The 25,547-nt window shown below is 37.7% G+C and overlaps 1 protein-coding gene across 4 annotated transcripts in view; it reads left to right on the plus strand.

Annotated features, from left to right (window-relative positions):
* Positions 1 to 25,547, plus strand: part of SCAF8 (SR-related CTD associated factor 8) — an 81,315-nt gene that overhangs the window by 17,133 nt on the left and 38,635 nt on the right. For all 4 annotated transcript variants that reach the window (XM_007451346.1, XM_007451345.1, XM_007451343.1 and 1 more), the window contains 3 exons: positions 15,110 to 15,193; positions 18,997 to 19,041; positions 23,341 to 23,502. In XM_007451346.1, the coding sequence (XP_007451408.1) occupies positions 15,110 to 15,193; positions 18,997 to 19,041; positions 23,341 to 23,502 (291 nt within the window). The remainder of the gene's footprint in view (positions 1 to 15,109; positions 15,194 to 18,996; positions 19,042 to 23,340; positions 23,503 to 25,547) is intronic.

A 25,547-nucleotide genomic window follows, 5' to 3' on the forward strand; every position in this document is an offset into this window, starting at 1 on the left:
ATTATGCTACTGCCTATCTCTTCTTTTTAGTTTTTGCATTTGTTGCTTATATTTCTGAAATGATTTTACTGTAAGGCCTGCTAGTCTTTTGGTCTACTTATTCTCTGTCTGATATTTAGTCTTCAGTATTTTATTCTTCATCTCTTCAACTCTTAGCTCTTCAGGAAAGACTGTAATTTTGCTTTTCTCTTCCGGGATTCAGTCCCATATCTTCTAGGTATTATGTGTACATAAAATGGCATTGTTATCACCCCAATCTAAATTTGTCTTTCTTCTACAAACTTACTTTTAGACTTCCTCTTTATGTCGGTAGTAAAAGTGTGTTCCCAAACACTCAGACCTGAAAATTTGGAATTTCCATAAGTGTCTCTCTTTTATTTGTATCTTTTCAATCATGAAATCCAATGAATTATTTTTAAAAATATGCTTTTTATCCTTCCCTTCCCTTTTATTCTTAGTACGAATACTTTGGTCCATGTCTTCATAACTCTCCAATTGGTTTGTTATAGTCAGTTTTTAATTGACCTTTAATTTATTATTCTCTGTTCTCTCTTGTTCATACAGTAGAACTACATTTTTTAAGATTACTAGATTAATTTTTACTAGGTTAATCTCTTTGAACAACTGTTCTGTTTGAATCACTTTGTATTTTGAAAAACCATTAAGATTCCTTTACCTTCAACTGTGCAGATTTCTCTTTTTTTTTTTTTGCGTTACGCGGGCCTCTCACTGTTGTGGCCTCTCCTGCGGAGCACAGGCTCCGGACCCGCAGGCTCAGCGGCCATGGCTCACAGGCCCAGCTGCTCCGCAGCATGTGGCATCTTCCCGGACCAGGGCATGAACCTGTGTCCCCTGCATCGGCAGGCAGACTCTCAACCACTGCGCCACCAGGGAAGCCCTGTGCAGATTTCTTAACTGTGGATTTAATGCTTTTTATAAAGACTATTTTATAAATAAGTTATTTATAAATATTTATAAATAAATATTATCAATATGTTTGTCATAAGCATTGCATATTTGGAAATGCTATGAAATAGGACGATTTACTCTATGCAAAGCTATACACTATGTATTCCCATCTTTGTGTCTTGTTTTTGGTACTTAGTGATACTCCAATAGGAAAGCACAGCAGTCTGTTGAGATATTAATGCATTCCCATTAGGAAATAGCCACTTCTCCAATCCTTTGTGAAAATTACTGCTTGTCGAGAGATTTATTGATGAGTATGCTATATATGTAAATAGTGTAGAAGCAGAATCACAGCTGTAACAGGAATGCTCTCTTTTTCCAGTCACTCCATTTCACTTCCACTTTCTTTTATTAAACCTTTTATTTGTTGTTTCTAATTACATTTCATTTGTCTGAATACCTTCCCCAGTAGCATTTTTTATTTTGGCACTAAATTATGCCCCGTGTTCTTGTTTTCATGAGGCAAAGTCTTAAGGTCCTCATGGATCCCCCATTTTTAAATACTAGTTTGGTATGTTATTCCTTTGTTAAATGCGTATGGGAACGTGTGGGAAGAAAAAGATGCTCAGTCACTAATGGTTAAGTAAATTGTTTCCCCATACACCAGCTTTTTAATATACACACTTTGGACTAGTATCTCCAAAAAATTACCTGTGATTACATTTTAGAGACCTTTGGGATCGTTAGTGAATTGTCAAAGCTGACAGTGGTAAATCTCAGAATATGAAGAATCTGCTATGTTAGAGTAATGATGTGTCTATGACCCTCCCCTTCCACCTCAGTAGATTGTTAGATAGTTGAGGTGAAAGGCTTTATGTTATCTTTTATCCCCTGAAGGGCTTAATATATTGTGCATATCTACAGTAGCTAATCAGTGGATGTTGGTTTGATTTAAGTCACCACCTAGCTTTGACCTGTTAATCAGTTCAGTTTGGCTTTGTATTTCCCAGTTCTTTTTGTTCTATTTGTTTTTAGTTGATTTTGTTTTGTTTTTAGTTTTACCTTGAAAATAAAACTTGATTGATCTGAGTAAGATTATTGCGCAAGTGCTTATGATTAACTCTCAAAGTAAATTTGAAAGTAAGTACACAAGGGTGATTGTTGTACGTCAATTACAAGTTATATTGAGATTATTTCAGAGTGAGACATTCCGCTCCTTTGAAATAGTTCTTTATTTCCTTGAATATTGGCATAAGATTATAGATACAGGGTTGCAGAGATTGTTAAAAGTAAAGTTTGGGGGGGATGGGAGTAAAGAAATGTATGTCATCACTCTGGCTTTGGCATTCTGCTCCTTTGAGCACAATAGATATGTTGCATTCAGGTGAATTTAGGTATGAAGAAGCTGGATAGATTTATTTTTCTAGCTGTATTTGGTTACCTGATTATCTTTGGAACCTAGTAAGCTAATTTATCAAAGTTAAATCAGCTTATATTTGAATAACTAATATGTGCAAGGAAGTTTTTGCATTTAATTCTTATATTTATGAAGTTGCAGTTATTGCAAATATTTTCTATTTGTCATGTAACATTAGACATTTCCATATTTCTGCATTAATAATGTGTATATCAGGTTTCTATCTCTTAGTGTACCTTACTAAATCTCTCTTCTTGGACATTTTTTTTTTAACTGCCATATAAAATGTTGATGTAAAAATAATCATGATTATGGCCTTTTGCTTCTTAAAATGTGTAAAGTCACTGGTGAAATTTTATAGCTCTTATATATAGTGCCATACTGTCTCTTTCTTCCAGATACTGTAGTTTTCAGTTCTAAAATTTCCATTTGGTTCTTTTTTGTAGTTTCTCATTCTGTGCTGAAAACGTCTATCTTTGCATTTATTTCGAGAGTTTTCTCCTTTACCTTATTTAGAATGATTATAACTTCTTTAGAGTCCTTGACTGATAATTCCAACATCAGCGTCATTTTGGGGTTGGCATCTGTTGATTATTTTTTCCTTGATCAGTGTGGACAGATTTTCCAGGACAGTGAGAGAGAGAGTGTGAGTGTGAGTGTGTTTGTGTGTGTGTGTGTTTTGGTATGCCAAGTAAGTTTGGCTTGTATGCTAGACATTTTCAATATTGTATTGTAGTATTTTATTAAAATCCTCTGAATAATGTTGATTTTCGTTTAGCAGGTATTCAACTTGGTTTGGTTCAGGATGCAAGTTCTGTCTTGCCTTTTTGGGTGGTTTCAGTGTCAGTTCAGTTTTCAAAGCATTACTTTTGCTGTTTAGGTGTGCCCAGCATATGTTCCACTCACTTGTCTAGGTATTGGGTAATGGCTTACATAGATATTAGTTCTCAAAGCCTCTGCTGGGCTTCTTTGGGTCTGTTTCACACAGGCACAATTTTAGGACAAGCCCAGGACTTACGTTGGGCTCCTCTCTATCTCTCTCTGGGGTTCCCATACTCTCTCCAGATCCCAGGGCATCCTTTTCCTTGTTCTCTGGCCAAAAAGTCAGGTTTCTCTCCAGGTTTAGCCTTCAGAGTGAAGTGGCAAGAGAGAGAAGAAAATGGTATTTTTGGATAGTAGGGGCCCTTTTCCTGTCTGGAGATGGCTTTTCTCTTGGCGTTTTTGGTGCTGGGGTGGCAACAGTGGCTGTCCTTTAACCTTTAGCAGGGCCTGGGGAGAAGAGGGGGAGCAGTTGTTTTTTCCCTCACCCCTGCTTCCCCAGTAGTGTGGACGATTCCGTTTACCTAGTCTTCTGGCTAGATGAAGGGGGTTTCCCCTAGTATTGTGTTTTTAATTCTGGTATTGGCTGCACCGTTTAATAATGCCGGCTCTGGGATAAAAGCCCGGAAATAACAGAGGAACACAAAACACTGTGAAATTTTTTACCTTAAACATCCACACATAGCTCCCCGCCCCGCTGTAACTGGTCATTTATTCAAGTTTGACTCCAGTGGCTTGGTGTTCCCTTTTACAGCATCCTCAGGTCGTTGTTTTTTATATGTAGTCAGTAGGGTTTACTTGTAATCAGTGAGAGAGAGGCTACAGTTGCTTACTCCATCTTGGCTGACTGTAACTCCTATGTACCTTTTTTAAGAGTATTTTTTAACCCCCCTTTTCCAGGGACTTGGGAAGGTTGTATAAATTTGGATGTTGGATTAAAGGACCATGAAAATAAGTTCTTGTGGCCTAAATTTAGTTCTTTAAATGGTAATATTTTTGGGGGGGAGAGATGATAGTTTTTCTTTGTTACTAACACAGTTTTAAGCTATAACTTAGATTCTAAAATAGCTTCCTTTTTGACAGTATTTAAAACTGTAATATTAACCTTAGATGTCTGCCATGCTTGAGAAATGGGATATTCTGCTTAATAATATAAAAGGTTAATTATTTATGTGAAACTGCTTATAGCCGATAGCAAAAGATAATTTATGAAGGATATAAACATTTGTATTTGTCATAATAATCTGGTTAGCACCTTTATATATCAAATTCTGGCTTTTTGTTTTTCATTTTCTTTTTTTTAATTAGAGGATCTCTAACCCACCCCCTGCCAAAGTTTGGTATATAGATTTGATCTTACTGGACAGATGTTTGCATAATTCAGATTTATAATTAAAAAAAATAGGCATCATTTCCTTTTACAATATCTTACATTTTTAAAGAAGGGATTCTGGGGCTTCTCTGGTGGCACAGTGGTTAAGAATCTGCCTGCCAATGCAGGGGACACGGGTTTGAGCCTTGGCCTGGGATGATCCCACATGCTGCACAGTAACTAAGCCCGGGAGCCACAACTACTGAGCCCACGTGCCACAACTACTGAAGCCTGCATGCCTAGAGCCCGTGCTCTGCAACAGGAGAAGCCACTGCAATGAGAAGCCCATGCACCACAAGGACAGTAGCCCCCGCTTGCCTTAACTAGAGAAATCCCATGGGCAGCAATGAAGACCCAACACAGCCAAAAATAAAATGAATAAATTAAAAACAGAAAAATTAGAGAAGCTGCCATCCTTTTAAAAAAAACAAAAAAAGGGATTCTAGATTTGAGATTCTGAAAAAAATATACAATTTTGCATACTCTTCACCATATCACATTATTACCTTCATTATGTGCTTAACTGTACTCTGCAAAGTGTTTCTATTTGTTTATTAGAATGTTGTCCATCGCCAAAAGCAGCCCATTAGTTTCATGAGAACCAGAGACTGTCTACCTGTTCTATTGGATCCATAGTGCCTGGTACTAATTGAGTGTATTTGGAATGAGTGATGAATTGTTGGATTATAGATGATTTGCATTTTCTGCTGTCTTCATGCTTTTTTTGCATTTCCAGTTTTTCCATAGTAAAATATTTTTATAATCAGAAAAACGTTATAAGATTTTTTTTTAAGGTGATTATTTTTTGTGTTCTCTCACTGGTTTTTAGATATTATGTAACATTTCAGGTTTTGTGCTTTGGTGTTTGCAATTATTTATGCCCCCCACCCCCACCCCCCGCCGCCAAAGATGCATTTGAAACTTTGTTCTGAAGTTTTCATGCTGGCACAATATTTAGTGTAAAATTGGGAGTTCTGCCTTTGTTACAAGCCTGATCTGGTGGTCCTCACAGAATATCTGTGATGTATCTTTTATTTAGCCTTTGCTCTTTAAACATTGTGATTGCTCAAGAATATTGCTACTTCAGTAGAAGTTAACCCAAGTTTATAAAGAGCTTTGTTTCAAATACTTTTTACAAAGAAATTTACTTTAAAAAACCTTAGGAAAATGTCGATATTGGTCACATTATTCTTTTAGAATGTGCTTTTCTTAATGTTGGATCTACTACTGTTTTTCTTAATGTTGGATGTACTACTGTTAGTCTAATGTTAATGTTCTCTGGTCACATTTTGTCATGTCCTGTGAGTCTGACTTTATATGTCACTTTGTTACATGCTTGTATTATCAGATAGTTTATATTGTATTCCAAACCAAAAGTAATATGGAAGATTGTGCTATGTAAAGAAAGGAGAAATCATGTGTTAGGGAGTGAGAAGTTTTGGATATGGAAAATACCTAGTTTTTGACTTGTTGAGGTAAAATTTGTAATGAGGTGTATTGGTTCTCAGGTATTAAAATTGGTGAATATTATGCTCTTTAAAATGACTATCAGTGAAACAAGTCTCTTATTTACTTTTTTTTGTATATATAAATTTATTTATTTTTATTTTTGGCTGTGTTGGGTTTTCGTTGTTGCACGAGGGCTTTCTCTAGTTGTGGCCAGCAGGGGCTACTCTTTGTTGTGGTGCACGGGCTTCTCATTGCGGTGGCTTCTCTTGTTGTGGCACGTGGGCTCAGCTGCTGTGGCTCACAGGCTCTAGAGCACAGGCTCAGCAGTTGTGGCTCACGGGCTTAGTTGCTCTGCGGCATGTGGGATCTTCCTGGACCAGGGCTCAAACCTGTGTCCCCTGCATTGGCAGGCAGATTGTTAACCACTGCACCACCAGGGAAGCCCTCTTATTTACTTTGTATTCCTATATGCAAAATACTGAATTTCTATTTTTAAAGTTAGGAAAAGACAGAGAATTGTTTTATTTTGAATTTTTAATTTCTGTTGAATACTTTGAATTATAAAAATGGTTTTTGCAAAAATATTTATGAAAAGTAAAAAAATCTATACAGTCAAGTTAGAGAATTAAGGTAAATCGTTCACGGCTTTCTTCTACTTTATTCATTTTCTGTTGCTCTGTAACACATTGCCACAAACTTAGCTTGCGGCTTAAGCGCCATGTACTTACTTCACAATTTCTGTGGGTCAGGATCAGGCACTGGTTAGCTGGGTCCTCTGCTGATGGGCTCACTAGGTCGAAGTCAGGGTGTCAGCCAGGCAGGCTGTGCTCTCATTTGAAATTTGTGGTCCTCTGCCCAGCTCATTCAAATTGTTGGCTTAATACAGTTCCTTGCCATTGTAGGACTGAGGTCTCCATTTTATTTGCTGGCTATGGGCTGGGTGTCTTTCGGAGTTCCTAGCAACCACCCTCAGGTCCTAGTTGCCTTGTAGCCTTCTTATGTGTGTCTTCACATGGCTGTGAGAGGGAGCTAGTTCTCTGGTGTCTCTTAGAAGGACAGTAATTTTATTGGATAAGGCCTTCACTCTTATGACCTCATTTAACCTTAAATACAATACCTCCATAAAGGCCCTATTTTCAAATACAGTTGACCCTTGAACAACACGGGTTTGAACTGTGAGGGTTCACTTATATGTGGAATTTTTTCAGTGGTAAATGCTACAGTACTAAACAACCCGTGGTTGGTTGAATCCACGGATACAGAACCATAGATATGGAGGGCTGGCTATAAGTTATATGTGGGTTTTTGACTATGTGGAGGGTCATCACCCCTAACTCTTGCATTGTTCAGTGGTCACTGCACAGTCACGTTAGGCATTGGGACTTCAACATATGAACTTTGGGGGAGAGATACTGTAGAAGGCCAGGGTTGGCAAGTGGAGTTAAAAACAAGATTGTATTAAAATATAATTGTTACATTTTTCAGAATAACGTATGCGTGTAGTTTCTTTTTAAGTACAAAAGAGATTTTATTGGAAGCTCTTTCTTCTCACCCTGTGCTGGATCTCCAAAAAGAACAGTGTTTTAATTCATAACACTTCTGATGATAACCTTCATATCACTAAGCAATAATTTTATATGTGTTTCTTTAATGGTCAGTTTTAGACAGTGACATTTTGCAACGGTAGGTGAGGCATTAGTTCACTTGTGCTGGTCTTGCCCTCTGAATACCTTGATTTTTTTTTTTTTTTTTTTTTGCGGTACGCGGGCCTCTCACTGCTGTGGCCTTTCCCGTTGCGGAGCACAGGCTCCGGACGTGCAGGCTCAGCGGCCATGGCTCACGGGCCCAGCCGCTCCACGGCATGTGGGATCTTCCCAGACCGGAGGAGCACAAACCTGTGTCCCCTGCATCGGCAGGCGGACTCTGAACCACTGCGCCACCAGGGAAGCCCTGAATACCTTGATTTTGAATGGGGAGACTGGATTTTTGCAGGGCAAATTATTTCCCTCTTTGGCTGTATCTGTGTGTTTTGGGGCTTGCGGTTTTCTCTTTGTTTCATCAGTTAACCAGTCCTCTTATCACATTTCCATTTTCTGGAAGTTTTCTTGTCTGCTTATTCTGTTCCCATTCCCATTCTACTTTTTATTGTGAGTTTTAAATACCTTTAAAAAATTATTCCTTTTTTGTCCTGCCAGTAAGAAGAAGAAAAAGAAAAGGTGGTCAGCATGCTGTCTTGAATTGAAAGTACCAAGATTGTGTTGGATCCAGGAACTTTTGTGATTGTCTGATTTCTTAGGAGATTTGAAGGATCCTAACTCTAGTACTCTCAAGGCCCTGAAGGACCATTGTAGAGAAAAATGAATTGGATTGATTAATATTTTAGGTTCACACTTAAGGTTAATTCATATTGGACATAGAATCAACCTTGAAGGCATAAGATTAGTCTGTAAATGAGCAAGATTTTACCCCAATTTAATGGTTCTCTTGGGTTTGTCAGGTCACATGTTTTTTTGTTGCACTCTCCCAGGGTCATGGTAGAATGCATTTAATATTGCTCAAATTGGGAAAGGCACTAAAATTTTTGAAGTGAAGAGTTTGCTCGAAATAACAAGCATGAAGTACATTTTGTTAAATTTTGGGTAATGAGCCTTTACTCAGTGCATAGATGAGGAAAGGCCTGAATACACTTTGCAGGACGTGAGAGTGTCGTGTTTATCCAAAAACAAACAAAGTGGAGTGTTTGTAGGATTGAGAAATAAAATTGCCCAATATCGGGTTGACCTGGTTTTGTAAAAAGGTTATGTTGGAACACACCCTGCCCATTCACATATGAATTGTTTGTGGCTGCTTTCTTTACCCAGGGGTAGTGCTGAGTACAGGCATACTTCAGATGTTTCGGGTTTGGTTCTAGACCACCACAATAAAGCAAATTTTGCAATAAAGCAAGTCACATGAATTTTTGCTTTCCCAGTACATATTAAAGTTATGTTTACACTATACTAGTGTGCAGTAGCATTCAGTCTAAAAAATGTACATACTTTGTTTTTAAAACTTACTGCTAAAAAATACCATCATCTCAGCCTTTGGCGACTTGTAACTTTTTGCTGGTGGAGGGTCTTGCCTCACTGTTGATGGCTGCTGACTGATCAGGGTTGTGGTGCTGAAGTTTGGGATGGCCATGGTAATAATTCCTTAAGACAACAGTGAAGTTTTTGTTGCATGGATTGATTCTTCCTTTTACAAACAATTTTTCTGTAGAATGCAGTGCTGTTTAAAAGCATTTTTCCATAGTAGAACTTTCAAATTGGAGTCAGTCCTCTGAAATCCTGCCTTATCAACCATGTTTATATAATATTCTGTATCCTTTGTGGTCATTTCAGCAGTCTTCACAGCATCTTCACCAGGATAGAATTCTGTCTCAAGAAACCACTTTCTCTGCTCATCCATAAGAAGCAACTCCTCATCCTTTAAAATTTTATCATGAGATTGCAGCAATTCAGTCACATCTTCAGGCTCCACTTCTAATTCTACTTCTCTTGCTATTTCTACCACAACTGCAGTTACTTCCTCAATGAAGTCTTGAACCCCTCGAAGTCAACCATGAGGGTTGGAATCAGCTTCTTCCAAACTCCTGTTAACGTTGATATTTTGACCCTTTCCCATGAATCATGAATATTCTCAATGGCATCAAGAATGGTGAAACCTTTCCAGAAGGTTTTCAATTTACTTTGCCTAGATTCATCAGAAGAATCACTCTCTATTGCAGCTATAACCTTACGAAATATATTTCTTAATAAGACTTGAAAGTTGAAATGACACCTCAGTCCATGGGCTACAGAATGGATGTTGTATTGGCAGACATGAAAACATTAATCTCATTGTACATCTCCTTCAGAGCTCTGGGGTGACCAGGTGCATTGTCAGTGAGCAGTAATATTTTGAAAGGAATTTTTTTTTTTCTGAGCAGTAGAGTAGGTCTCAACAGTGAGCTTAAAATATTCAGTATGCCATCTTGTAAATAGATGTGCTGTCCTCCAGGTTTTGTTAATTCCATTTAGAGAGCACAGGCATAGTAGATTGAGCATAATTCTTCAAGGCAGTAGGATTTCCACAATGGTAAATGAGCATTGGCTTCAGCTAGTCACCAGCTGCATTAGCCCCCAGCAGGAGAGTCAGCCTGTCCTTTGAAACTTTGAAACCAGGCATTGACTTCTCCTCTCTAGCTAGAAAGTCCTACATGGCGTCTTCTTCCAACATAAGGCTGTTTTGTCTACATTGAAAATCTGTTGTTTAGTTTAGCCACTTTCATTAATGGTCTGAGCTAGATCTTCTGGATAACTTGCTGCAGCTTCTCCATCAGCACTTGCTGCTTCTCCTTGCACTTTGATGTTATGGAGATGGCATCTTTCCTTAAATCTCATGAATCACCTCTGCTAGCTTCACACTTTTCTACTGCAGCTTTCTCTCCTCTCTCGGCCTTCAGAGAATTGAAGAGAGTTAGGGACTGGCTCTGGATTTGGCTTTGGCTTAAGGGAATGTGGTGTCTGGTTTAATCTTCTATCCAGACCACTGAAACTTTCTCCATATCAGCAGTAAGGCTGGTTTGCTGGCTCATCATTCACGTATTCACTGGAATAGCACTTTAAATTTCCTTCAAGACCTTTTCCTTTGTATTCGCAACTTGACTGTTTGGTGCAAGAGGTCTGTCACCCTGCCTCCTTCACTGACACAGGGTTGCCACAACCTTCAGTGTGCTAAAAATACGCCGTCTGCAAAGCACGGTGAAGTGAAATATGCCTGTTGTGCGATAGCAACTGTGTAGTCTCCAAAGCCTAAAATATTTACTGTGCTGACCCCTGGCCTAATCAATAATGGACAACTTAAAAACTCTTTATTAGAAATGAGTTTTTTGGGGGAGTAGCCAGCAGGCACTGAGAAATCTCCGTTTAGGTTAAAGATTTCTCAAACCTTGATTGAAGTCATTAGAAGCTGATTTGATTTGAAGAAGTTGTTTTCAGATCTAAAAATGTGCATTTCATGTCGTATGTACAAGTGATAGAATAGAAAATTTAAATGTTACTGATTGAAAGAGCACTCTTCAGTGTAACTGAAAGGAGTTGAAAAACAAAAGAATGAATGAGTTAGACTGAAAGCCCAGGCTGTTGTTTAGTATCTTTCCTTTGAATCCATAAGTCTTGAGTAGCCAAAGAAAGGACATGTCAGGACTGGGACTTCATTAAATTTTAGTAAAGGCATTCTGTGAAGAACTAGATGAGGTGATCTATGCCTCTTTTCTGGCTGTCAGATTTAATAAAGAAATGAGATTTTAGAGAATCTAGATAAATGGTTAGTTGGAAGCACATGTATTCAGTGGGCCTTTGAAAAGTACTTAATTGCTTAGTATTTTTCTAAGTAATACCTTAAGTTTCTGCAGTATTAAAAAGAGGGTCTCTCAGACATCCCTGGTAGTGCAGTGGATAAGAATCCACCGTCCGATGCAGGGGACACGGGTTCAAGCCCTGATCAGGGAACTAAGATTCCACATGCCGAGGGGCAGCTAAATCCATGCATTGCAGCTGCTGAGCCCCCGCGACCCCTGCACGCCATAACGAAAGATCCTGCATGCTGCAGCGAAGACCCCGAGGGCCGCAACTAAGACCTGACACAGCCAAATAATAAAAGTAAATAAATTAATTTAAAAAAATAAAGAGGGTCTCTGATAAGAGCTGACTTTTCATGCTGTTGAAATGTTTTACAAGTCTAAGTTATATTTTCCGTACCTCATTCTCCCAACCTCCCCCCGCCCCATTAAAAAAGGAAGGAAGAAAGAGAGCAAAGTTTTTGATCTGCTAGAATGTGGACCAGTACTTGATTGAAACTTTAGGGCTTTACCACACAAAATGAAAGAAGTAATGTATTGTCAACTATAGGAAGACCCTGGTGCCTCTTCTTTGCCCCAGTCATATAAAGTACTATGGAATGTACCTTCAGGTACCTGAATGAATAAATGTTTGATGCATACTTTAATATTATTCATTAAATGGAGAATGCCTCCAAAGAGAAGGATTTTAATTTAATAGTGGCTAACCCTGTTGAGTGACTTAAGTGTGTTCTAAAAGCTTTATATGCAATGTTTCTGTGAAATGAGTATTGCTTCTGTTTTCTAAACGAGAAAACTAAGGTTAAGAGGTTTAGCAACTTTGTAATAAGGTAACATAGTTGGAATTAAAATCCAGGTCTTTCTGTGCAAAGCTTGTACAATGCTGTGTCTTATATGTATTTGTTCATTTTAATTTATTCTTAACAAATTCTTATTCTCAACGAATTCTTATTCTCTGCCAGACACTGAGTGATACAGTTTGGACAAAGGGGGGAAAAATCTAAGCAAAAAAGGCAGAGTTTCTCTTCTTAGAGCTTATTCTTTAGTAGGAGAGGGCAGGTCTGGATCTCAGATGGGCTGCAGTCTGGGCCTACTAAGAACTTCTGGGAAATTGACCTTTGCTTTACACAGCTTGCTGAAAACACTGTGTTGATGTTATTTTGCACCTAGTGAGGTGATTGGCATACAGTTAGATTTTCCAAAGCAGACAGGAATTGAGGCCATGAGTATATTAAAATTCCCTGTGAGTTTGACAGAGGTAGCTTCTTAAATGATCTGATGGGATCCTAACACCGGTTGGGCAGTATCATCAACAAGTGGACACCTCTGTGGGAACTTAAAGGGAAAGACGTTTATACTTCTCCCAAGGTTGATTTCAGTTTGGACAGCTCTTGGTGTTCAGTTAGCGTCTTATTGCTTAAACTGCATTAAAGGAACTTACATCCTTTGTCTCAAGGATGTCAGTCTTTGTCACCCTTTGGGACAGTCCTTTTAAAAGTCAAATATTAGTTAAATAATCATGCAAGTAAGTGTCAAATTCTGTGATGAATTCTTCAGAGGTGAGTGACAGTACAATGAGGGTATAAAAGGTGGTATAGGGGCTTCCCTTGTGGCGCAGTGGTTGAGAGTCTGCCTGCCGATGCAGGGGACACGGGTTCGTGCCCCGGTCCGGGAAGATCCCACATGCCATGGAGCGGCTGGGCCCGTGAGCCTTGGCCGCTGAGCCTGTGCATCCAGAGCCTGTGCTCCAAAATGGGAGAGGCCACAATGGTGAGAGGCCCGCGTACCGCAAAAAAAAAAAAAAAAAAAAGTGGTGTAGCTCTGGTTGGGGAGATGTAGAGAAGGCTTTCCTCATTAGGTGATGCTTTAACTAAGATGAATGAGTATGCATAAACTAGTAGGAAGGCCCTAGTTCTATTCCAGATTGAGGAAACAAGCCCATTTTTAAAGGCTCTGTGGCAGGGAACTGAAAAAAGACCATTGTGCCTAGGGCAGAGAGTTGGGGAGAGGAGCATGGTATGAGATGAGAGTGGAAAGGTAGACAGGAATTAGATCAGGCAAGGGCCTTGTATGTGTAGATTTTTGTGTAGCTCCAAAGAGTGGGAAGTCATTGAACCTTTTAGGGTGGTAGAGGAAGTGGGTGAGTATCAGTCACCTGATCAGATTAGTTTTTGAAAAGATAGACATGCTATCTCAATGTGCAAGATGAAAGTAGTTTGGACTGTGGTCATGGTGGTGGTTGGAGGAAGAAGAGGCACACATGGAGGAAATTGGATAAAAATCAGTAGAATTCAATGATGAATAGGTTATAAAGGGCTGCTGGAGCAAAGGCTATAGAGCAGCAGTCCCCGACCTTTTTGGCACCAGGGACCGGTTTCGTGGAAGACAGTTTTTCCATGGACGGGGTTGGGGGGCCGGGGTGGATGGTTCAGGCGGGAACAGGAGTGACGTGGAGCAGCAGATGGAGCTTCGCTCACTCGCCCCCCGCTCACCTCCTGCTGTGTGGCCTGGTTCCTAACAGGCCATGGACAACTGCTGTCCTGCCCCGGGGGTTGGGGAGCCCTGCTCTAGAGGACTCCCTAGTTGTTTAACCAACCAGTCTTGTTTTGAGTTGCTTTGCAAGTCTGTTCAAGTTGTTTTTGCGATGTTCTGAGGGCCAAAGCTTAGTTTCCAGGCTTCTAGTTAATATCTTATAGCATTGTAGTTAAATTCCCAACATCATTTAGTACCAGTTTTCATCAGTATTTATTTAAGCTTAGTTATTTGTCTTTTGCCTGATACCCCACCTTGTCTTCATCCGTTTTCTCTCTAAGCAGTATTATTATCCTTTGCGTACATGAGAAATCTTAAAACAAAAATTTGGGGAAGGGGGGTGGGATTATTGCTAAATATTAGATCTCTTGACTTCTAAAAACAATTATATTGAGAGATAATTCACATACCATGCAGTTAACCAATTGAAAGTGTATAATTCAGTGGTTTTTAGTATGGTTGTGCAGTCATCACCACAGTCAATTTGAGAATATTTTTGTCACCTGAAAAACATGCTTTACTCATTAGTTATCACTTCTCATTTCTCTCCAGCTCTAGATAGTCACCAATAGATTTGCCTTTTCTGGACATTTCATATAAATGCAATTCTGTAACATGTTTTAAATATGGCTTTTTAAACTGAGCATGTTTTCAAGGTTCATCCATGTTGTAGCATGTGTCAGTACTTCATTCCATTTTCATGGCTAATATTTCATTGAATGGGTAGAAGAAATTTTGTTTATCCATTTCTCAGTTGATGGACATTTAGGTGGTTTCCACTTTTTAAATGAATTTTTTATGAATAATGCTGCAGTGACCATTTGTGTACAAGTTTTTATGGGAACGTATATTTTCACCTCTGTTGGGTATATACCTGGGAGTGGAATTCCTGGGTCATATTATTTTCCATTTTTTGAAAAACTGGCGAAATGTCTTCCAAAGCTGCTGCACCATTTTACATTCCCATTAGTAATGTGGATAAGGGTTCGTTTCTCTACATCCTTGCTAACACTTGTCTTTTTGATTATAAGCAAGTAAGTGTAAAGTGATAATCTCATTGTGGTTTTGATGTGTATTTGCTTGATGGCTAATAATGTTGAACTTGATTTTTAAAAGAAAAGCAGCACTTTAATTTCACTGAGGATATAAAAATAGAAATGGTTGGTAATTTCATGTAATTGCTTAGAGACCAGTTTTGCTGTGTTTAAAGTTTGTTCTTCTTTTTCATCAGTTGTATTCCCTGAATGACTACAAGCCACCCATTTCTAAAGCGAAAATGACCCAAATTACTAAAGCAGCCATCAAAGCTATTAAGGTGAGTAACACCTTTTATTCTTGTGTTTTTCAAAGGAAATACTACACTAATATTTTGGAGGAGGGATGATTTTTATAGATTATATGTTGTCTTCCTCTTTTCAGAGTTAGTACATGTTCAAGGGAAAAAACACAAAAATGAAAATCTGTCACCTGCAAACTCTCTCACCTAGAGATAAACGCTTAATATCTTGATAAATATTCTTCCATAAACTTGGAAGCAATCATTTTCCCTTATTTTTCTTAGGTAAGATTTTAGATGTAGCCACGTTGTGGAGAATGTGTTTAACATTGTTATTTGTCACACTGACTTTACAGAATCTTGAGATACAAGTTAAGAAAAGGTTTCTTTAAAAAAATTAATGTATTGTTCTTTTTCTTATTGATTGTATTATAGATTTAAAAATGGGCCATTATGGAAAATAATTGGGCTTCATTGTACATAGGACATTTAAACTGTGGGAAGGGGCCACAGGTATTTAGCCATTGTTCGGATAACAGTGGTTTTGACTTACGGATACTTCTGAAAATCTCAGGAAAAGGTTGGGTCATCTCTAGAGAAATACACATATGTACAGAATTTTGCATAAAATTTCTTGGTTTTAGGGACCTTATGAAGCTTGACCATAGACATCTCTCCAAAATGTTCTTGTCCCCAAAGCTAAGACTCCCTGCTCTAGTAGGGTTGTTAAAATTGAGAATGAGTGAGTGCTTATTTTTAATTAAGTAGGTATTAACCTATAGATATTTGGTGATATGTTTTCCTGCTCTGAGCATTAGCTCATAACCAGAAGCACCATTATTTAAATAAGTCGTCTTTTTTGTTTTTTTGTTTGTTTGTTTGTTTCTGGCCACACTTCGCTGCTTATGGGATTTTATTTCCTTGATCAGGGATCAAACCCGGGCCCCGGCAGTGAAAGCGCCGGAGTCCTAACCACTGGACCGCCAGGGAATTCCCTGAATAAATTGTCTTTGACTAATAGCGTTATCTGTTAGATTTAACAAATTCTTTACAGAGAATCACAACTAGGAGAAAATTTAGGTAGTTGATTTTGCAGTGTTCTAATGCCCCAAACTTAGTTTTCAAACTTATAATTAATATCTGACAGTATTATAGTTCAAATCCCTGTATTTATATGCAGAATATCAAAGAAGGGATAAGGACAGTGACCAGTAAACACACTTAAGATACAGAATTCTTCAAAGAAGTGATTTTTCAGTTTATCTGATAGACTCAATATAGAATGTTAGTCTCTTCTGCTTGCTTTATACTCTTCTTCATTGTGATCTGATTTTTATGGTCATGATGCTGAGAGTATGCGAACGTGTATATTATTACCATTTTTATTCTGTGAAAATTAATAATTGATGCATTTAATATAACCTTTTGTTGAACAGAATACTTTTTAATTAAGACTCTTTAAGGAATAGGTATTAACATTATTTCCATTTTTCACATGTTGGAAGGGTCTAAGAGAAGTAATTTGCAAAACAGTCAGAATAAAAACAGCTAGATTTTGATTTTCTCTCAATTAATGAGTCTAAACATGTTATATACTGTACTACTTTGATTTATTGGTACTGTCTTAATGTTTTTAATTTTGAAAAAACACAAACATGTTGCACAATATAATGAGCAACACATAGCCTCTTAGATTCACCAGGTGTTAATATCTTGCTACATTTGGTTTATTTCTACACACGCGTGTACACACACACACACACTCTGAAGCACGTACATACATACTTTCACGTTTTTTTGGCTGAATCATTTGAGAGTTCGTTTCAGTGTTCATTCAGAATAGCACGTAGTCCCTAAATACTTGAATTTGAATGTCCTAAAGCAAAGAGATTTCCTAGGTAACCAAATACACATCACGTGCAAGAAATTTCACTTTGATATAATATTATTATCTAATATATAATCTACACTTTCATTTACCAGTTGTCTCAGTATTAACTTTAGCACATGCACCTGTGCATTTTCAGGATCCAGTCGAGATTCTGTCATTTATTTATCCTGTCACCCAGCCTTTTTGCTTTGTTTTGTTTTTGTTTTCTTTGTCATTACATTGACATTTTTGAAGAGTTCAGACCGTTTTGCAGTACTGTATTAATTTAAACTGCATTTGATACATATGTAAGTTGATATTTGAACTGCCTTTTAAATCAGATTTAGATGATATTGTGTTTCATATTAAGGTAAGTCATTGGCTTTCTGTCAATGTTTAGAGACATGATTATTTTTCTGGGTGCTTGTTAACATTGCACACTGTCAACAAAACTTCTGATAACCTATTGTGGAAGAAGGCCTATGTGAGTTGAGTATCTGTGAATTAACAGTAAGTTGTTTTACTCTGAATTACATATAGTACATGAAGTAACTAGAAGCAAGAAGCACTGCCAAGATGTCTTCCTAAAAAAATTAATATTTAATAAAAACCACTCAGTGTGTAATTACTATTTTATATATTGATTTTAAATGCTTAGTTACTTATAAAGTGCCTAATAACTTTTAAGTAGTTTGGCTTTTTTTTACTTGAGTAACTTAAACTGTAGCATAAACTGTTACTTTGTAGTAAGGAAACTTTTATTGTAGATTTTGATTTGGTGAATATGAGTAATGAGATTTTCCTATATATTTTTAAAATACGCCTTTTTATATACATTTAGTTAGTTAGTTAGTTGGTTGGTTGGTTGGTTGGGCCAGGTCTTAGTTGCGGCATGCGAACTCTTAGTTGCGGCATGCGAACTCCTAGTTGCAGCATGCACGTGGGATCTAGTTCCCTGACCAGGCATCAAACCTGGGCCCCCTGCATTGGGAGCATGGAATGTTAACCACTGCACCACCAAGGAAGTCCCGGTTTTCCTTTGTTTTTGACTTTATAAATGTTGGATTTCTTGGTGTAGTTCAGTTGAAAGTTCTTGTGTCTCTTCAGTCTAAGGGGATGTCCCTAAAGAGCATAATTCATGGAATCAGAAATATAAATAGAAGTACAATTCAGGATAGTTTCTTTTAAACAGAAATGTGCTGATTGTGCAGTTGCCATTGAGCTATTAAAATTAAATTAGGTACAAATTCCAGATTTTTGTTTAACCTGTAATTTTCATCTTATTTATTTTCATGTTTATTCATAGTGTTGTTTCATAAAACTTAAATCTTAAGTTTTCGCATAATTGATAGAGCCCGTTTCTAATTTTTAATGTATGTGCTCACTTCTGATTTTTAATGTGTGTGCTCACTTCTAATTTTTAATGTGTGTGCTCACTTCTCTTCCTGCTCATTATACATCTCTGTGTTTTGTTATATATACTTGCTTGCATTTACATTTTCCAGGAGAAGCAGAAGAAGATAATGAAGTTGAAAACATCTCCCTTGCACACATTTATTAATGCTCTTTATTTTCAGTTACTTGATTTTTCTAGTACTAACCTAATTTAGCCAATAAAACGGTACTAAAGGAGAGCTTTCCTTTTTTTCCAGGAAGGAAGAATGTACATCTACCAGTGTCTTAACCACCAGTATTTTGCTGTCAACCTAACTATTTGTGAAAGTTTGCTTTCTTAAAGACTGTAATAGAATTCTTTTGTATCTGTGTTAACGTAACACACTTTGGATATACTGATCATGCACCTACTTGAAGAATCCCTTTACTAATCATAGCTAGTTTAATCATGAATTTAATCAAAATTCATGATTAAAATTCATTGCTTTGATAGACCTTTGAAGCTATGTTAAACCGTATGTTTAGCAGGAAGGTTCTAATCAAACGTTTAAAACCACATTTCTGTTTTTTCTTTTAGTTCTATAAACATGTGGTACAGAGTGTTGAGAAATTCATTCAGAAAGTAAGTATATAATTTTCTGTATATATGCTAAATGTTTTGTAACTATAGATTAATGGCCTGCACTCTTCTCTTTTAAATCAAATACCCAAGTTTAAATTGTTTTGATGGACTGTTCAGAAGTGATTCCATTTGTTTTAATATCTGATTAAGAGATAAAATGAAAGTGCTTTTTGGATAATTCTAAAAACAAAAGCTTTCAGATAGATGTTTTTGTTAATTTGCATTGCTGTAGTGAGCATCCATCCCTTGAAGAAAATGTTTCAATATGATTGATTTTTTTAAAATTAATTAATTAATTAATTTATTTATTTTTCGCTGCGTTGGGTCTTTGTTGCTGTGTGCGGGCTTTCTCTAGTTGCGGCGAGCGGGGGCTACTCTTCGTTGAGGTGCGCAGGCTTCTCGTTGCGGTGGCTTCTCTTGTTGCAGAGCACGGGCTCTAGGCACGCGGGCTCAGTAATTGTGGTTCGTGGGCTGTAGAGCGCAGGCTCAGTAGTTGGGGCGCACGGGCTTAGTTGCTTCACGCGGCATATGGGATCTTCCCGGGCCAGGGCTTGAACCCGTGTCCCCTGCTTTGGCAGGCAGATTGTTAACCACTGTGCCACCAGGGAAGCCCCCCAATATGATTGATTTTTAATGAAATTACAGATTCATTATTTTTTATAGCCTTTAAAGAAATTCTCCCTTGTTATTTGAAGCTGAATGCTTAGAGAGCAGTCTTCCTTTTAGATAAGATGTAGTAAAATGTAGTAAAAATACCAGCCACTTTCCTTCTGCTGATTCATTTTGTCTCATCCATTAGGGCATTACACATCCTACATCTTATTATATAGACCTGAAGTTCCATTTTCCAGGGTAAGCAGAGGGAGATGAAGTTGAAAACAGCTGTTTGGCATACACTTAGTAATTTTTTTTGTAACCAGGGCCCGAGGTGACTAGATTATATTTCTTTGCCCCTTTGTGATCAGTGCCCTATTTGTGCCACGTTTTTTGGGAGGAGTACGTAACTTTTATAACTTGTAAAATTGTACTGTAGGATAATTGAATTTGGGTTTTGTATTCTACCCATTGTTCATGCCTAGATGTAAGCTGAACCAGTTTGAGGATCAGAGGTAAATGGCATTAAGGACTTGGCAAGGTTGCAGTGTGTTTCTTGAACGAAAATAGTTGACTGGAGCATGAATCAAAGTGATATTACTGTGTCACTAAACTAGCTAGATAATCTTGAATAAATCAGTTAACCTTTTTTCTCTTAAAGTCTTGTCCTCTCAAAACTTAAAGTATTGGTAAAACATATTTTGAGGTGAACAACTCGTGAATTGAAGCTTAAGGCATGGGGTAAAATAACACATATGCTGTGTTTTAGGTAAATCCAACTAGAAAATACAAATGGAAAATTTCATTGTTCTAAAGCTTTTAAAAATCTTTTTCAAAAGGTTCAGTGTCTATAAACAGTGCTTCTTAAACTCTTTTTGTGCACAGGAATTACCTAGAGATCTTGTTGAAATGCAGGTTCTGTTTCACTAAGTGTGGGTTAGTTAGGCTCTAATACAACCTCGGCAAGTTAGGCTCTGGTTAAAAAGTTTCTCCTGAGAGAAGACCTTGTGAAGAGCTGAATGCTCTGGCTGTCTCAGAATGGTTCCTTTTCCTCTCCTTCCTTTGGAAGCATGCACTATTCACTGTGAGAATTCATTTGGTATTAGGTATAACTGTTTCCTGAGACAGCCCTCTTTTCTTACATGCTCCTGTCAGCATCATTTAGTGCTTTGGAAGTATAGCCACAATTGTTATTCAAAGTGTAAAAAATACCTCATGACATTGGAGTCTTAGGAATTCTGTACTGCTAGAACTTGAAAAAGAGATTGAAAACATTTCAGATTTTTTGGTCTTAATTCGCCTCTCAAGTTTCTAGTTGGTGACTTAGCCAAGTTTACCAAATATTGTAATTTTAAAACTTCTACAACATTTAAATCGTACATAATTTTTTTTTGCCATTTTATGTGGCAGACACATAAAAATGCCTAGTCTGTCGGTGAAGGAAATTCTGTACCATAACGTTAATATAGTGTTTCTAAAGATATTGTGGAAGAAGAATTATCTTTATAGCTTAATACTAAAACTGCTAACAATTTTGAAGCTTTGGAATCTTCACAGTAGGCGAGGAAGGCCCATTTATTGTGTTATGTACTCATGATTCTTATGTATTGTGAGTTTATAATCGAGTTTTTATTATAAATCAGAGAAAAAGGTGTATTTGTTTAAACAAAACTCACTGCATTAATCGCTTTTATTACTTACCATTCGGTATTAATTTTATTAACTCTTACCAGCAACTTATAAATTTATTTAGCCTTGGGCTTCCCTGGTAGCGCAGTGGTTGAGAGCCCGCCTGCCGATGCAGGGGACGCGAGTTTGTGCCCCTGGCCGAGAGGATCCCACATGCCACAGAGCAGCTGGGCCCATGAGCCATGGCCGCTGAGCCTGCGCGTCTGGAGCCTGTGCTCTGCGACGGGAGAGGCCACAACAGTGAGAGGCCCACATACCGCAAAAAAAAAAATTATTTAGCCTTAGTCTCAAGATAATCATTTCTATAAAGTAATAGATTATATATCAGATTATTTTATCTGTGTTTTCAGCATTGGGAAATAGATGATTTTTAACAGAGTTGTCTTGCTTTTCATTAAATTTAAAAAATTTTCTTTTCTTTACTGGTTGTATTATTTGCCTGGCTAGGTGAATATTTCTTTGAATGTATGGTAGTCAAAGGAAAATAGCCTTGGCCAGATATATGAACTGAGGGACAGATATGCTAGATTTGGGGGGAACATGAGGGAAAAAACTATTTCAGACTTTTAAAACAGTAACTTTCAACAGAGCAGACAGGTTTTTGTTTGTTTGTTTGTTTGCGGTACGCGGGCCTCTCACTGTTGTGGCCTCTCCCATTGCGGAGCACAGGCTCCGGGCGCGCAGGCTCAGCGGCCATGGCTCACGGGCCCAGCCGCTCCGCGGCATGTGGGATCCTCCCAGACCGGGGCACGAACCCGTGTCCCGTGTCCCTTGCATCAGCAGGCGGACTCTCAACCACTGTGCCACGAGGGAAGCCCGAGCAGACAGTTTTGAAACTTTTTGGTAGGTTAAACCTAAAACTTTAATGTCCAATCACCAGCATTACTGCCCTTTTATTAAATGTTTCAAGTACTAAACAGCCAGAACCTTGCAGTAGATACATGGAATTGGTGCTAAAGGTCTCTTCATTTTCTTAATAATGACCTTAAAGAGAAGGTTCTTAGAAGGAATTTGAAGGAACAAATGAAGAATCATCTAGTCTTTTTGCAGAATGAAATCACTCATTGTCTTGACTGAAAATCCTGTTTAGAAGCATGTATGTCTGTGTTGGAGGTGGATTGAGGATCCTTTACCCACTGGTCCTTGGGTTTCCAGGTTTTTCAAGAATGCAATTTTGATTTAGTTCATATGTGATTTCTGTGAAATTACTCTGGGTGAAATACTTACCTAAATACACCCAGAATTTGAACCTGCTTTTTGCAGCCATAATTTCATTTTAATCAGTATTTGTTTGGGAGGCAGGTGTTCTTATGCTTCTGGATATGGAAGAAATCGAAGCAGTGAGCTTGATAGTAAAAGGATTCTTCCTTGTGCTCAGGAAAGTAGGAGACTTTCATATTCCTCAGATTGGGTAATGGATAAGGTTGAGAAACATTGATCAGTGGAGTAGCTAAAAAATGTTTTCATAGGATAGATTCCTAGAATCATAATGGTAGTGTCTTGTCCTTTGTATAGGTGTGGTATTTGAGAAAAGTTTTGAAACTTTAGGTTCATTGTGTTTGGAGTGTTACAGTTTGTCATTTGATTTGTTCCTTCATTAGTACAGAAATCCTTTCCCTGTATGTTTCAGATGAAGTCTAAGGCATGTTGGCAATGCTTTTACCAGTGCTTTTCTTCCCTGAATTTGCTGCTTCCTTTTATTTGGCTTTTCAAAATCATTACACGTTTTTTTTTATTATAACAGTACCTTATCTTTTGTTTTTTATTGTTCAAGCCAGTTACTCAGCCCTATTTCAGAACTTAGGTGATTGGCAGTTGAACTGAATATGTAGAGTAGCCAAAGTAGATTCTTTCAAATGCCATTCCAGAGACAGTGTGGAATAGTCAACCTGGAATTTTCATCACCTCAGCATGAGCAGTGTTTTTGTGTTTGTACAGGATTTATGGTGACATTTGTGTATCAAGAATTTTAACCTTCTCATTTGCGTCCCTTCCCACTCTTCTTTTTTTCTTCAGTGTAAACCAGAATACAAGGTACCTGGACTTTATGTTATTGACTCTATTGTACGACAATCTCGACATCAGTTCGGTCAAGAAAAGGATGTGTTTGCACCCAGATTTAGTAATAACATCATTAGCACTTTCCAGAATTTATATCGTTGCCCTGGAGACGACAAGGTATGCTGCCTTTTTTCTTTTTTTTAAGTCACTACAGTAATTACCTTTTTTGTCTTAATGAGACTCTTTACATTATCTTAATTTTATCATTTTATGTTATTGTTTACTCTTTGTTATTCCAAATTTGAATATTTAGTTATCGCACTCTCCATGTTCCTTTTTGTTATTAGACTTTTCTTAAACCGAGTGGAAAGATATAGTTGATTTTGCTACTTTTTAATTTATTGAAACAGTTGGTGTTAAAGAAACTGGCTCTAATAAGCATTTGGAATTATCCTAAAATCTTATTTATTTACATGCACAACCAATTCAGAATTTTGATTATTTGACATGAGCTGATATTTACCTATTTATTGTCTGTAAAAAATGGATTTACCAAATAATTAATAGAAAATAACTGTATATCAAAATTCCTTTGTCATGGTAGAGTTTTCTTAGTGCTAGAAACCACACTACTGGGTCTGCTCGATCTGAATGAATAAATATTCTATCCCACATTAAACAAAAGCTTTGGAACCTGAGGGAGAATAAAAAGGCGCTGTTTATCCTCATAGGTGCTCAAAGATAGTAGAAGTTTTCGTGTCTTGGATGCTGATTTGGAAATTTAGTGCCCTTTTTCTGACAGAGTTGATTGCAATATTGATTTTGTAGGAAAAGGAACGAACAGGTGAAGACTAACTGTTACTCTGAGGAAGAGCCACAAAACTTAAAAGCTCACCACAAATCTTTTACCTTCCCTCAAGTACAAGATTAGGTAGTTTTTGTTTTTTTATTTTATTTTATTTTATTTTTATTTATTTATTTTTTGCGGTACGTGGGCCTCTCACTGTTATGGCCTCTCCCGTTGTGGAGCACAGGCTTTGGACGCAAAGGCTCAGCGGCCATGGCTCACGGGCCTAGCGGCTCCGTGGCATGTGGGATCTTCCCGGACCGGGGCACGAACCCGCGTCCCCTGCATCGGCAGGCGGACTCTCAACCACTGCGCCACCAGGGAAGCCCTAGGTAGTTTTTATTTTTAATTTAATTTAATTTAATTTAATTTTAACTATTGTACAGTTTTGAAACGGAAAAAGTCTGTTATAATAGATAGATATGGAGATAAATTTATCATTGTATCATTCTCTGTAAACTGTTATTGGATATGCTTCTTGAAGCAGATTTTTTTCTTTTAATTAACTTCGGTACGTTGATAATTCTATGCAGGCAGAAAGAATGCTTCTAGTTTTTAAGTAACCCATCACAGTTGAGACTTAAAGTAGATGCCTTAGAATCCCACCTAAAATAACTCATTTGAAATTTTATATAAACATGTTTTGAAGTAACTTAAACGCTTTGTGGAATTTCACTAGTTTGGACTTGGAATTCTATCAATTACAATGAACAAGTCAGTCTTCAATTCGTAGATTTCATAATAATAATGTTTCTCATTTATAATAAAGTTTAATATATAGGGTTTTTTTTTTTTTAATAACCACAGTAGGAAAGATTACATTGCTACTGTAATCTCAGTGCATAAACTCCGTAAAGGAGAGGCATTATTTGTGTGTAGGTAGATACATAGAATGATACTTACCAGACGGTGACTACTTTTAGTGCTTGATGAGTATCTTGGGAACTGGAAGACTTTTTTTTTTTTTTTTAATGTAAAGCAAAAAAAGTATAAGGTACTTTCTTAGTGCCCACATCTTAGGAAAAATAGTTAAATCAGAAGATATGAAGCATTCTTTGTGTAACTTTCTTATGCTTCATTTGAAATACAAAAATTTGCATGTTAATTTAGCTTGGGCATAGTTTGAAAATATGTCGATATAATATAATATTATGAGTGATTTAAAGGTGAACCAGATATTCTTAAAAATTCCTGGGGCTTCCCTGGTGGCGCAGTGGTTGAGTCCGCCTGCCGATGCAGGGGACACGGGTTCGTGCCCTGGTCCGGGAAGATCCCACATGCCGCGGAGCGGCTGGGCCCGTAAGCCATAGCCGCTGAGCCTGCGCCCCCGGAGCCTGTGCTCCGCAACGGGAGAGGCCACAGCAGTGAGAGGCCC

Source organism: Lipotes vexillifer, unplaced genomic scaffold (genome assembly GCF_000442215.2).
Source record: "Lipotes vexillifer unplaced genomic scaffold, Lipotes_vexillifer_v1.1 scaffold935, whole genome shotgun sequence".
Taxonomy (NCBI): domain Eukaryota; kingdom Metazoa; phylum Chordata; class Mammalia; order Artiodactyla; family Lipotidae; genus Lipotes; species Lipotes vexillifer.